The sequence below is a fragment of the Anguilla anguilla genome, chromosome 2, assembly GCF_013347855.1.
Source record: "Anguilla anguilla isolate fAngAng1 chromosome 2, fAngAng1.pri, whole genome shotgun sequence".
NCBI lineage: Eukaryota > Metazoa > Chordata > Actinopteri > Anguilliformes > Anguillidae > Anguilla > Anguilla anguilla.
In genome coordinates this window covers 27442846-27457589 of record NC_049202.1, presented here as the reverse complement: position 1 = coordinate 27457589, position 14744 = coordinate 27442846, and the positions used below count along the sequence as shown (strand labels likewise).

Here is a 14744-nt window from a genome sequence, read left to right as displayed (position 1 = left end):
AAGCCAGCAGATTGGATGAGAACAAATTTTTTGGAACTCCCCCCTTACTCACAGGTAGAGATCTCAGTCAAAAACATTCCACAACAGAACGATGTGGACAGGAGAGAGAGAGGAGAGAGAGAAGAGAGAAAAACAGTGAAGGAGACAGAGTGGCCACAAGTAACAGTAAATAGAATCTAAATGGCAAAACTAGAGCAACTCACTCAGCAACAAATGAAATATTACTTTCCTGAGTCTCAGCTGCCTGAGAAATTGGAAATGTCTATTGAGGATAGACAATTCTGGGATTTTGTGACACCATTGGTGAGGCTGATCGAGGGCCACTACAGAATTGGCATTTTCTTAAAAAAAGCAAATGAATTATTCATAACAAGCCACTGACAAGAAGAGAAGTACTTTCGATAGTGACTTATTATATCTATGACCTACTTTGGATTATAGCCCCACTCATCTCCCAGTGAAGTCAATTCTGCGGGCGCTCTGCAGAATAAAGCATGCATGGAATGACAGCATGCCAGATGCTCAGCCTCAGCAGTGGCAACAGTGGGCGACAAGTTTACATCAGTTGGCCAACTATCAGAAGACAAAATGTTTGAAGTCACTCGATTTTGGTGGGACCACTTCGCCACTTTGTCAATGGAAGTGAAAAAGAGGTATGACATTCAAATACCTGGTCTCCAGAACACATCAGAAGCACACACACCGCACTTTCATCATTGGCAAAGCAAGGGTTGCACCGGTAAAATCAATTACAATACCACAACTTGACCTCACTGCTGCAGCTTTAGCAGTAAAGATGAACGTGATGATGCAAGACAAATTGGATCTGAATCTAAAGTAATCTGTCTTTTAGACAGACATTACTTCAGTCCTGAACTGGTTGAGCTTGAGGCTTTAAAAAAAATGTAAAGCTACTCCTGCACTGTCTGATTATAAGAATGGAAATCTCACCTGTGAGACCATGGAATTTGTGACATCCACATTGGGTTTACTTGGGAAGGGGATCATCATATCATATACATTGTTCCAGGTTTGTGCCCACATGTTTCCTATCGAAGAATAATAGAGCATCTGAGAGTTAGAATAAGGCCTAACAGAGCAGTCAAGTAGGACTGTGCTGTACAGAGGTGTCCTGCATTGTCATGATTCCAATTTACATGTACTTTGTAATATATATGTCTAATAGGACATTTTGGCATTTTGCACTGATAGGCATAAGGTGAAAAGTAGTATTAGATGGGTTTTATGTTAGATCAGGCTTGCTACAAACAGTAAAATTTTCAGTGTTAAATCAACTCTCACAGAGTACTTTTGGTCCAGAGTAGGATCGTATGTGCTCTGTTAAGCCGGACACCCACCGCATGCGTAACGGGCGTGAGAAAATGACGCGCGTACTACGCGCGTAGTTGAAGTACTGTTATTACAACTGCTGCGGGCGACGTCCTCTACACCAGCCGCAAACGCGGCGCTAACCTAGTGCGAAACTTGTGCGACACAAGCGAACTGAAGCATAGTTTTTAGCTTCTGTTCTATTTTTCGGCTTGCCACGCATCATAACCTGTTTAACACACAGAAATATGCTCTAAAATGCTAGGTATACATGCTCTGATTTATATTTCATCCTTATATTACTGGGGGTGTGTCCCTAGTTCCATCTTGCAGTAGTGGAGAACAAGATAAAACCAGATATTTTATAAGCAGCTAAAAAATACCAGCCTTTTCATTTTTGCATTGTCCTTGCAGAAAAAAATGGAACCTGGGAAAAAGGCAAAATACATTTGAAAATACACCACAGAAAGACGTAGCCTATTGAATGATGTAGAAGTGAATGCACTGAGCAGCGGTTTGTTAGCTCAAAGTGTTGGAAGGTAGTTTTTAACCAACCATTGCTCAGCCTATTTGACTTTGATGTCTTCGTTCGCTGTGCTTTCAAAAAGGGCCTGCTAATAAAAATAAGATAATCCACAGAACTTTAAAAAATCAGATTATTTAGTGGTCTTGCTGATGACAATGCACCTATTTTATAAATGAAGTTGTAAGCAAGCCTTTATTGCACTTGTACTTCAAAGCTTCCAGTATTCATGGCGTTGTGGTGTTCATATCCCTTCAAGTTTAAACTGTTACGCTATCTTTTTGATGATTAGCTAATTTTACTAAATCTGATCATTTAAATGTTTTTGACAAGACGACGCGGGAATTCCAAATGGTTGATTACGGATTATTTATTATTATTATTATTATTATGATCATTACATATTCTTCATAAAGTTGGCACGCTTGTTAACCAAGCAATTAATTAATACAGTTTGAGATTGATTATTATGTAGGCTACGTTGTAATTTAAGTTTATGGTAATTCTTTAAAGCGTTTATTTTCTCACGTATTTACATGAGTTAACGAAATATTACCAAATTAACAAACTGAAAAAGGTCTCACCAAGTATTCACTTAACCCATAATCAACAGTCGTGAACAAACATGAAATACAAAATGTAATCCCACTGCAGAATGCGAGAGCTACTAGAAATATAGAGCTTTAACCAAGCCTTTGTGCGACACAAACGGAACACGTGTAGACACGACACGCCGCGCCATGCTGCTTCGCCGTGCTGCTTACGCGCCGCTTACGCTACGCGTGCGGTGGGTGCCCGGCTTTAGAGTTGAATTAACACTAGACATTTTACTGTGTAGGGCTTTTTTTAAACCATCTTACCAAGCAAGTGGGCAGGAATGGGGCCTTTGAGGTTGATGTACTTGGGTCCGTAGTGATTGTAGAGCTTACGGCGCACAAAGGCATGTAGATTCAGGTAGAGGGGCTCTACCTGCTTGTAAAGTTTCATCAAGTCATCTTCAAAGGTAGGTGACTCATACCATGAACGCCAATAGTCACCAGTGTCTGCAAAGCCTGGGGAAGACAGGTATGACATGAGGAAATGGAAATCCTTAAACCATGTGTTCAAAAAAGCATACTAATCTTAGCATACTGTGAACAGTGACTATGTAGTATTCTTCATGTGCACAGTATGCTCATTTAAAAGTTATTGTCAAGTGGCAGAAAATAGTTGAAATAACCATAATTATCACAGGGGGGTATATTACATTACATTACATTACAGGCATTTAGCAGGTGTAGTTGTATCAACTACACCTCCATCAAATATCTACTCAAAATAAAGTCAATAACAGTAATAACATTAGTTTTAAAATAGGCTATAAAATCCATATGTAAAAAAACCTCAGGATCGCTTGGTAGGGACCACCCCACCTCCCCACTGAACTCCTCCCAAACGGTCCCACCACAAGTAAACAAATCTCATAATAAACACATTTTCAACATAGAAAAATGCCAAGTTACTCACACAAACAAAGCACTGTCTATAACTCATTCTTTCAAATTGGCTAATATCTAGTATTAATATCAAAATGACACCAAGTTACTGTTCTAGAAACTATATAGACTATCTTGCTTCACCGAAATTAAAGAAACTGTATTCCAAAGTAATGCTACCCAATGTTTTGTAAATAGTTTCAAGTCACTGAACGATCTGTGGACCACGATGTTACCACTGAGCCACGAAGTGACTAGCTGTAGTGACTGGCAATTGTCTTGGGTAAAAAGATATGCCCATTTTGCGTGTGTATGCGGCCTTTAGATTGGCTGGTGTTGGTGAAGGATTGGCTGGTGTACGTAAAATGACCAATGCAGAGACATATTCTTTGTGGGCTCGGAGGCGGGAAAAAGAAGGAGAAAACGCAAAATCCCCTTAGTTTGTGGCTTTATTATGTGGACATGTGACGTTGTTAATGAATTCTGTCTGTTGAAATGGGGTCAGAATGTACCGACATTAATGTTTTTAAGGGCTGAGAGTCTGTAGCTGTTATTTCTGTGGGGAACCCTGAAAAGTGGCAAACTCTTGGTGCTGTATAAGTATGGGGCATGCCGCCCCGCCAAGGCGTAACTTGGCAAGATGGCATAACTGCCCCAATGTTCAACAGCAACAAATGCAATTTGTACAATTTACACAATACTGTGGCGTTCCGGTTTGTCAATTCTGCCTTTCAACCCAGATTCTGTGATTCCGTCCTCTATTTCTGCAAAACAGGAAATATGAGCCCCTACATGTAGCCTATTGTAGCCTACCTCATAAAGGAAAACAATTACCAATAGTCTACAACTTCTCAATATCATAGAATATTTTACAGCACATGCATGGGCACAAATTAACCCTCAAAGTGAATGTTCTGCACTATTCATAGCCAACTGGCTTCCTCTTGTGGTTAACTTTAGTATAGAACGTATTTTTGTATATACAAAAGACACTTGATAAGAGCATTATGTAGTTCCATGGTTGGTAAGTTTATTAAAGGACACTTTGTGACAAGACAGTTAAATATTTAAATTTTTAAGATAAAACGATTGATGTCAATGGCTCACCTTTTATTTCTTCATTAGCCTTGAGAGATAGGCTATATGGCTGTAAGTAGTATGGCTATATTTATATTTTTATAAAGCCAGTAAAGTACCTGAACTTCATTTTACAAGTCTGGAACTTTATTGGGGTTCCTATTTACTTCTGAGGCAAACTGAAAACCAAGGCACACTGCTACAGGCAACCTCTAATCATGACATAAATGTGTAATGCATCCCATATTGATTTAATAAGAATGCAACATTATATTCTTATTTATGGGACAATTTCAAATTTAAAAATTGGGTGGCAACCTGGTATTTTTATACATTTTGGATTCTCCATGTGGAAATTACTGCACTTGTTATATATAGCCCCTCCCATTTTTGGGCACAATGATGTTTTGTCATAGGGCAAACCTTAGGGACATAGGGCATGTCCTTTAAGGTCTGAAAGTGAAAAGGGTAGGGAAGTGCAGACTGCCAGGATGGAAGCTCTCAGGTTTTCATATAATAGTCTGAACACTAATGAAGTCTTATTAAAGCAAAGTTGTAGTAAGGGTGTCTTGGGATGGCGGGAAGTGACGGAACGGGAATTGATGGGTTGTAGAAATAATCTGAAATGTCTTTGCTTAAATGCAAGAAATATAAACAATCTGGAACTTGAGACTGCTATAAATAGGAGGGGTTATGACATAGTTGGGATTACAGAGAAAGAGCCTTATGGTAGGAGTGTGTTACTGGCCACCAGCTTTAGACAGTAGTGTGAACTCAACGCTCTTGGGAAAAATAAAACAAGCTTTTCAGGACTGTGAGACATTATTATGGGTGGCCTCTATTACCCTGCTATTAATTGGGAAATGATGACAGGACAAGGAAAAAGTGAGGAAGAATTTTTAGATGTTATAAATGACCTTTTTTGGCAGAGTATGTCAATCAGCCCATAAGAGGGAAATCAATTCTGGATCTGGTGCTATGTAATGATCCGGACAGAATTTGTAGCATAAGCCGTGTTTCCACCCAAAGTACCCGGAACTTTTAGTCCCAGGAACTACTTTTCGAGGAACTAAAAGGTTCCTTCAGCCCATTGTTGTCTGCGTTTCCACCGCGGTCTAAAGACCCACGATGATTAGGCGGATTAGTCCACTGACGTATGTAAAAGCAACGTCCTCGTCGGTCCATCTGTCCTATGATTTCTTCTGTAACCCCATACTACCACCGAAGTACATTATTTTCCAATAACCGGGACAGCTGGAGGGGTTTATTCCACTTAAACAACGGGTTACCAACAATGACTATATGGTTACTTTAGTATTTATTGATTTTTATTGACTTAATCACCTGAAATTGAAATATTCTTCTGCGGCTGTTTGGGCATATTATTTTACCGTTGTCAAGCAAAACTCTCGTTGGTAGTTCGATTGGACCGTTGCTATGCAACAAACAGGATATAACAGGCTAATATACAGATTGTAACTGTTTTATATATCCTCTCAAACACATTCATTATGTTTTTATGCGAACATTCACTTTCATGTCTTGACATCCGAGACGACAGAATGCATTCACATTCTACAAATAACTGGTAACAACAGCAGAAAACATGCACACGTTGTAAACAATTTGCTGTTGAATTGATTAATTCGACTCTTATCGTCATTTCCAATATAGGCTAATCGCAAAAAGGACAAGAATAAATAGAATGACAACTCGGACTTGCGTGCAAATTTAAATTAATATTGCAGTGGTACGGCCACCGTTTGCTTTTCTTGAAAGTTACTGCTAGCGGAGCAACGAAGTGTGCCCTCCAGATGCGAACCATGCATAAATAGAGTCCATGTCTAGTCTTCCTGGTCTTTTTGTGGAATTGAAGAATCGCAGAGTGAAATTATGGCAGTCTGAAAAAGCAAAAGGGACAATTACTGGAATTAACCTGTTATTTCACCCTGACAAAAAATTCGGAAGGTGATTTCTAGTTTGCTTTTACTGTATCCCCAATGTAAATTACGTGGAACTACCGCATACCTCATGTAACTGTGTCAAATGTTTGGAGTCAATTATAACGGACTAACAAAGAAAATCCGGAGGAAAATGTTCAGCAACCGAATTAAACTGTTTGAATGTTTTGGTACGTAATATGCTGTCCCAGCACGAATTCTTAACATTTTATAAAACGAATACTAAAGCAAGAAAAGAACAGACGAGCACACATTATAATCCTCAATCTTAATTTCTCATCCGTTCCAAGACGTTGGCAGGCTATAACCAAAAGTAGGCTACTGCGCCACATAACATACAAGTTTGAATTCAAGTTATTATTATGAAAATAAATCGGTTTGCGGCCGCAGATTTTTAAAAAAGGCGGTTGAAATAAAATACTGCGAGTAATCGACCAATCAGAAATATTCAGCGCTTGCGCCCCACCCCAAAAGTTCCAGTACTTTTGGAAAGTACTACCCCCCCAGCAGGGACTTTTTTGCGGGTAAAATAAAGTCCCCGGAACTTACTTACGCGGCTATAGAGGTAATTGAGCCACTTGGGACTAGCAAGCATTCTGCAGTTAGATTTGATGTATTATGGCAAATTAACAAGGCCTCCTCTATGGCCAGAATCTTTTATTTTAGACAAGCCAATTTCAACAGGATGTGAGAAAATTTAAGTAATATTGACTTGGTGAAACTTCTTAACTGCAGGACTGTGAATGAAAAGTGGGGTTGGTTTAAAAGGGTTAATCTTGAGGCGCAATGTACATAAATATGACAGCACTGATAAGGCTGAACATTGTAATATGTGCTAAAGTTAAAAAAGAACTATGGGAAGCCAACAGGCTTTTCGAAAGGCAAATTGCCCAAGATGCTAAAAGTAATCCTAAATGTTTCTTTCAATACTTTAGTAGGAAAAGGAAAGTCAAAGAGGATATCTGGTGCAGCAGGAATGGAGAAGGAGCATTCCTTTCTAAGAATAAATATATTGCTGATGCCTTAAATAGTTATTTTGTTGAGAGTTTTACTAGAGAAGAGGTTACTAATAGACTGGAAGTCATATTCAGTACTCAGAATGTCTTATTAGATATTGAAATAGAGGATAAAGAAGTACTGGATGAATTACTTAAGCTAAAGACAAACAAGGCAGCAGATCCTTCTAGATCTAGGATTCTTGCTTGCTGAACAAGCTTACTCTACAGCGTTGGAGTCCTGATCGATGTGGTCACTTCTGGCACTACGATCCTTACTTCACTCTAGTGTTTCTTTTGCGCCTCTACATCATGAAACCTATGCACTTGTTGTACGTCGCTCTGGATAAGAGCGTTTGCTAAATGCCTATAATGTAATGTAATGTAATGTAATCCTGATGGTATATACTCAAGAGTACTCAAAGAGTTAGCTGAGATCATTTTTAAACCACTGGCAGGTATTTTTACACAGTCCTTTGAAACTGGTGAAATACCTGATGGCTAGAAGCAAGGTAATATAACACCAATATATAAGAAAGGGGACCGTATTGATCCAAGAAACTACAGACCTGTCAGTTTAACTTGCATTACATGTAAAATACTGGAATCTATCATTAGAGACAAGTTGGAAGTATTTCTTGGAAATAGCAACATCCTAAGGGATAGCCAGCATGGTTTTTGTAAGGGAAGGTCATGTCTGACAAACCTTCTGCTACTCTTTGAAGCAGCTACCAAGTGTTTTGATTATGAGGTGTATGATATTATCTACTTAGATTTCCAAAAGGCATTAGATAAGGTACCACATGAGAGACTTGTTAGTAAAATGAAGACAGTAAGAATTAGAGGACGTATTTCAGAGTGGATTCGGAACTGGCTATAGGGTAGAACACAAAGAGTAGTAGTAGGAGGGATATACAAGACAAGACCTCCCTACTACGTGAGCTCTCAATCACGGTTGATGGCACGACAGTGACTGCCTCTCACTCTGCCAAGAGCCCGGGGGTGGTCCTGGACAACCAGCTGGACCTCAAGGAGCACATCAAGGCAACATCACAGTCCTGCAGACTCCTCCTGTGCAACATCAGGAGGATTTGCCCAAACCTGACTACGCACTTCACCCAGCTGCTAGTCCAGGCTATGGTGACCTTCCGCCTTGATTACTGAAACTCTCTCCTTGCAAGCCTGCCAGCTTGTGCCATACAGCCTCTACAGATGATTCAAAATTCTTCTGCCTGACTCATCTTCAACCTTCCCAAGATCTCCCACGTCACTTCTCTGGTGAGGTCACTCTCCACTGGCTACCAGTCGCTGCCAGGATCAGGTTCAAAGTCCTGACCCTTGCGTACACTGCAGCCAACAGGATGGCCCCTGTCTACTTACAGGACATGATTCTATATGCCTGCTCGACCACTCCGCTCTGCAGCAGCAGGGCGCCTTGCACCCCCTCCCATCCGAGTAAAGGGATCATGGAGCTTCTCCACCCTAGCTCCCCAGTCATGGAACAAACTCCCTGTCCCTCCTCAAACCTCTCCCTCACTACCATCTTCTGCCGTGGTCTGAAGATGCATCTCTTCAGACTATACCTGGACTAACTTCCACCACTCTGTGAATCATTTCACTTAAAATCCCTCCTTTCATGGCACTCATGTTACATGTACCCCCATCCCAGCACTTTGTAATTTGTATTTTCGTCCTAATATTGTCGCTTGTTCTTCCCCCTAGTTTGACTTGGCATAAGTTAGGTCAGAATAATGTTCACTGTGTGAACTGAACTGTGTTCTTGGCTATTAATAGTTGTACAAAATGAGTATTGTACCTTATCAAACCTGTGTTTTGTAGTTGTTCCAATGACTATGATATGCACTTTTGTACATCATTCTGGATTAAAAGCATCTGCTAAATAAATGTAATAGATATTATCTGAGCAGGGAGCTGTTGGAAGTGGAGTCTCACAAGAATCGGTGCTGGGACCACTGCTCTTTCTCATTTATATCAATGACCTTAAGAGGGACATAGAAAGTACATTAGTCAAATTTGCAGATGATACAAAACTGTGAGGCCCAGCTAATAGTTTGGACTCTACTAAAGTAATCTAAGATGATTAAAATAAAATCCAGAAGTGGGTGGAAACCTGGCAAATTAAATTTAATATAGCCAAATATAAAGTTCTGCATGTGGCATTAGAAACATTGGGCAAGATTACTTTATGGGAGGAACAAAATTGGAATTGGTGCTCATTTTGAAAAAGATTTAGGAGTAATGGTTGATCAAAGCCTTTCAGGTTCTAGGCACTGTGTTGTAGCAGTAAAAAAGGCCAACAGGATGCTTGGATATATAGCTAAAAGTATTGAGTATAAATCCAAGGAATTTATACTTATCTTATACAATGCATTTGTTAGACCACTTAGAGAATTGTGTGCAGTTCTGGGGACAGTACTACAAGAAAGATGTAGAGGCTCTGGAAAAAGAGCCTCTTCAAAGAAGAATAACCAAATTGATTTGTGGTATGAAAGATAAAAGCTATGAGGAAAGACTTAAGATGCTTAACCTCTTCAAGCTTAGTAAAAGGAGACTCAGGGGTGATTTGACTGTGGTTTTTAAATTCATAAAGGGGATCAACGATGTGAACTACAAGAGATTCTTCAGGTTGAGTTATGTTAGTAGAACGAGGCTACATAAATTGAAATTAGCAAAAGGTAAATTCCATACAGACATTAGGATTTTTTTTCACACAGAGAATAGTCAATGTGTGGAGTAGCCTGCCAGGTCACGTAATACAGGCAGAAACTCTAGGGATTTTCAAGACTAGGCTTGATACAGATTGTTATGATCCAGCATGTGTTTTTGTGTCTTTTGTCTCTCTCTCTCCCTCCCTCTCCACTTTGCCACTCTATTCCAGATTTTTTGTTACCCATTGGCTGCCCAGATTCCTGTTACCCATTGGCTGACCAATCTGAAGCAAGCAGCCAATCAGAAGCCCTCTTCCTCTAAAAACCCATGTCACTTCCTGGTTCACTCTCTTACTCTCTGTTTTGCTGTTGGCCTGCTGTGATTGTCTCGTATAGCCTTATTGTACTGTAGTTTTCTCATGCTGCCAACTTTGTGTGTTTGTGTGGTATGTGGAACTGGACTAGGTAAGGGGCCCTACACATTTTGCTACACATAGGTATTAGATTGTCTAAACACCCTAGGTTAGGAGTGGATGCCACCTCCTGTATGTTTAGTTTTGGGTAGTTAGAGTAGTTAGTCAAAAGTAGGGTTTTTGTTTGAACTTTATTTTTATTGGATAGTTAGGCAGTTTACTCCAATTGAGTTAGCTTGGTTTGAGTTTACTTTGTTCTTTCTTTTGGCATCGCTCATCCGGTTCCTTTGAATGTGAGTGTGAATGCAACCAGCAGTGCATCTTTGTAAATAGTGTAAATACCCATTGTAAATTCTACCTTCTTGTAAACATTTTCACTTGCACTTTGTCACTAAACTTATTTCACATACCAATTGTTGTGTATTGTTTTCTGTCCTCCCATCGGTTCATCCACCCCAGATTACATCACAATAATCCTTTTATGTTAAATACCCCTTCTCATATTCCCCTTGACTATTGGGGTCGTAACACAGATACTATCTAGTCTGTAGGTAATTTCAGCACTAATTTAGTCAGAAAAAAGACAAGCATTGTTGGGCTGGATGGGCTGTTCCCGTCATCATGTTATGTTAGGTTTACCCAAATCAGCTGTTTAGAACATTAAGAAGAAGGAGAGCACTGAGGAGCTCAGTAATCGCAAAGGTCCTGGTAGGGCAAGGAAGACCTCTATAGTTGATAACCGAAGAAATCTCACCATCAGGATGAGAAAAAAAAATGAAGAAAAAACCCCGAAAACCTGTCCATTACATCAGAAACACTTTAGGATGTAGGAGTGGATGTGTCAGCGACTAGACTTCAGTCGCAAAAAAAAACAGGATGACGAAGTTTCCTGCGAAGTACATAAAACAACTTGCAGAGTTCTGGAAAAAGAGACAGATGGACAGATGAGACCAAGATTCACTTGAATTAGAGTGATGGCAAGAGCAAAGTATGGAGGTCGAAGAAACTGGGCAAGATCCAGAGTCTAACAGACTATCTTTATGACTTTGAAAATAGAAGTGAATTAATGTTGGTATTGTGGGGCTAGCAGAAAATGTTGAGGGAGACTGGCCAGTGCAGTTTTGAAAAGTGCCTTCCCTGTTTTTTAAGCACTGAAGCTAAAGATGCCACACCGCTCTCGAGCATCCAAGCCAAATGCAAGCTAATACCCTCAACCAGTCATTATATGACTGCATCACTTTACTGACAAGTAATGAGTGCTGGACATGGCACGGTGTGCAGCAGGGCAACAATCTGAAATATGAGGGCCCCAGCATTTTTTACCTGGACTTTTCAGCGATGGTGCAAATATGGGGTTTGGTGAGGCTAGGAAGTGCCTTAGTGAAATTGGGGCTAAAAAGCCTTGCTCTATCCTGCCACTCTTAAGCCTGATGTATACTTTGTTGCACAAACCTTTCGACAAGTGTTGTGTGACAAAAATGAAAGTGTTGAATGACGTTTCGCATTTAGGGTGTGGTCACACATGCTAATGCAGGCGAATGACCATTGCCTGCCGAGGCAAAATTCGTATCTTATCGTGCTGAATGTGGGCAGTGCAGGATGTGACGCACATGGAAATCAGTTTGCTGGTTTGTAGTCCATTTGAGTGGTTGTGGTTGTTGAGTGGTTGTGATATCACATGAGCGGTTCTTGGGATTGCGACGGGAAAATGTGTACAGTTGTTATAGTTGTATTTGTTAGCTAGCTTAGCCAAGTTAAGCTAGCTAACAAATACCACAAAATATGAATTGATGTTATTGATACATTTTCCATTTATTTACCTTCATTGCCTGTCTCCTGACTCACTGCCAGCCAGGCAACATTTCTCTTGTGGGGCAGTTTGTAGTTTTCATGGGCAAGATGTTACAATACCAGCTGGTTAGACACAGCAAAAATCAAAGTCTCCTCCATCCTGGCTCACTAAGAAAACTACAGCCAATTACAGCCAAGTGGGGTCAACCACACACACTTCTTTGCTATTGGTTGAGGCTGCGAATTCGCCGGTCAAAGTTCACCAAAGTTGAACTCCAAGCGAAGATGCGAATTTCCTTCACCACCGGAAGCGAATGTTTTATTCGCCCCTTTGCTCGCATAGAATGGAAATGAACGGGATGCGAATATTCACAATGTGTGACCGCGCCCTTACACTTCGGAAAATGGCTGTGGAGAGGGTTCTGTTGTCTATGGTAACGAGATGCAAAACTGCTGATGTTTACATCTGAGAAAACACTGTGGCGCCCGCTGAAATTACAGAGAAATAGGGGAGGAATTAATTTTATATCAACTTTCGTTTTTTAAAAATGATGCAAACTGAAAAAAGAAGGCAGTCTGTCACTCCGATAAACCGAAAGTAATGACATATCCATGACCATGAATTTCGGAGTTCCATTTGGCTGTTCAATCAACACTGTGTGACAAAGTTTGAAGTTCTGCGACATAAAATTCTAGAGGTGCACGACACTGAAAAGAGTGTTGTGCAACACTTTTTCCCATTGAAAATACGTCATTCATGCAACACTCATCGTAAGGATCGTGCGACAACGTATAAATCAGGCTTTAAGGAGACCAATAACAGCACCATAACAGTAACCATACCACCATGCACCCTGCTCTGGCTGAATGGCTGAAGATAAGCTAGTGTGGGCTTGGTTAATCCTTGGAATGAGAGACCTCCTAGGAAAGCTAAGTTGCTGCTGGAAGTGGTGTTTGTGAGCCAGTAGGGGGCAATGCCCCAATGCAGTGACGGGGACAGTGCTGGAGGAGACATCATCCTTCAGATGAGACCAAGACATTTCTTATAAAAAATGGTTTCTAATATTTTTAAAATGTATGTTTGGAACACTAGGGGGCTCTATAAACAAGCCAAGACCTAACCTATGATTTCATATTTAAAGAAATAAGGGAGTAGTGTTGCATTTTTTCAAGAGACCCATTTGGGAGATATGACTTCCCAAATTTACAAAAACAAAATTAGGACAGACAAGTTTTTTTTTAGTACTCTTTTAACAGTAGGTGTTGCTATTTGGTAAGTATCTTTCATTTAGTTTGTCCTGCTGTATGAAGGCTGCTTCATACTTTCCGCGTTCCGCGTCCGCGGACAGCTGCGGACTTGGACCGGTCGCGCAAACGCGCACCTGGTTCCATTCATACTACAGTTCAGGGTCCGCGTCGGTCTGGCATTCCACGCATGCGCATTTCCCGATCTACTCTCCATTCCAGTTCCATTACCACAGAGCGAATGCGTAAGTGAATGCGATGATAAGAAAATTTTCGGTTACGCTGAATTGTCAATCAAGCCAGACTGTACTAAAAAGGGCAACAACGCCGTAAACAACAGGTGTGGTATTACGTACAGCTATTTTGGAACGTACCCAGGCATCACAAATGCACGTGTATTTCACAAACAGATTGTCCAAGACAATATATGACCACTCAGTCTCAAAAGGGACATCTCTACGCGTAAAACAAATGGGAAGGTTGTATATTTATTCAATATTTAGTCCCAGATATGGACTGTAGAATGACATGGTATCATTTTTAAAAACTTTGTTTTGTTTATTTCGTTATTCAGTCAGCAGCGTTTTCATTGCTGTATTGGCATACCTTAGGGCTATTGTCAGGTTTATCTTGTTGCTATGACGGAATACAATTTTTGAGTGGTGAAAGAATATTTTTATGAATGCCCAGATAGACAATATAAATGTGGGTAACGGCGGATCTCCTCGCACAACTCTCTTCAAAACAAGCATACGCATGTTGGCGCCGCAGATGGCTGCCTCGGTGTGTTGACCAAAGCAAATTCCTCGTATGTGTAAATGTACTTGGCAATAAATTCGATTCTGATTCTGATTCTGATTCTGATTCTGATCCATTAAATTTTGTTATCTGGAGCATGCGCAGTCGGCGCGCTTGCTATGCATACAGTCCACGCGGTCACAAACTTTGGGCTGCGGGCGGACGTCCACATAGGGCTACGTAGACCCTCTGGACATGGGCGGATGACGACATTTACGTCACGAGGACCAAAGCGGACCCTCGCGGACACGGAAAGTATGAAGCAGCCTTAAATTGGAAAGTTGGATATCTAGTTTTTAGATTATCACCTTTGGAAAACAGACTATATAATTGTATCTGACCACAGGAATGTTGTCTGTTGTCCTCTCTGTCTTCTTCTTCCTTTTTAGAAGCGGTTCCAGTCTCAAGTAGAAAACAATGCAGTGCGATTTGGTTTTGTTACATTCCTAAAGAAGGGGATTAGAACTG

General features: G+C 40.5%; 1 protein-coding gene across 2 annotated transcripts in view; it reads right to left on the bottom strand.

Moving 5' to 3' along the window:
* LOC118221799 (angiotensin-converting enzyme-like) overlaps window positions 1-14744 on the bottom strand; it is a 157029-nt gene that overhangs the window by 61871 nt on the left and 80414 nt on the right. For both annotated transcript variants that reach the window (XM_035407189.1, XM_035407190.1), the window contains 2 exons: window positions 2713-2904; window positions 952-1049 (listed from right to left, as the gene is read on the bottom strand). In XM_035407189.1, the coding sequence (XP_035263080.1) occupies window positions 952-1049; window positions 2713-2904 (290 nt within the window). The remainder of the gene's footprint in view (window positions 1-951; window positions 1050-2712; window positions 2905-14744) is intronic.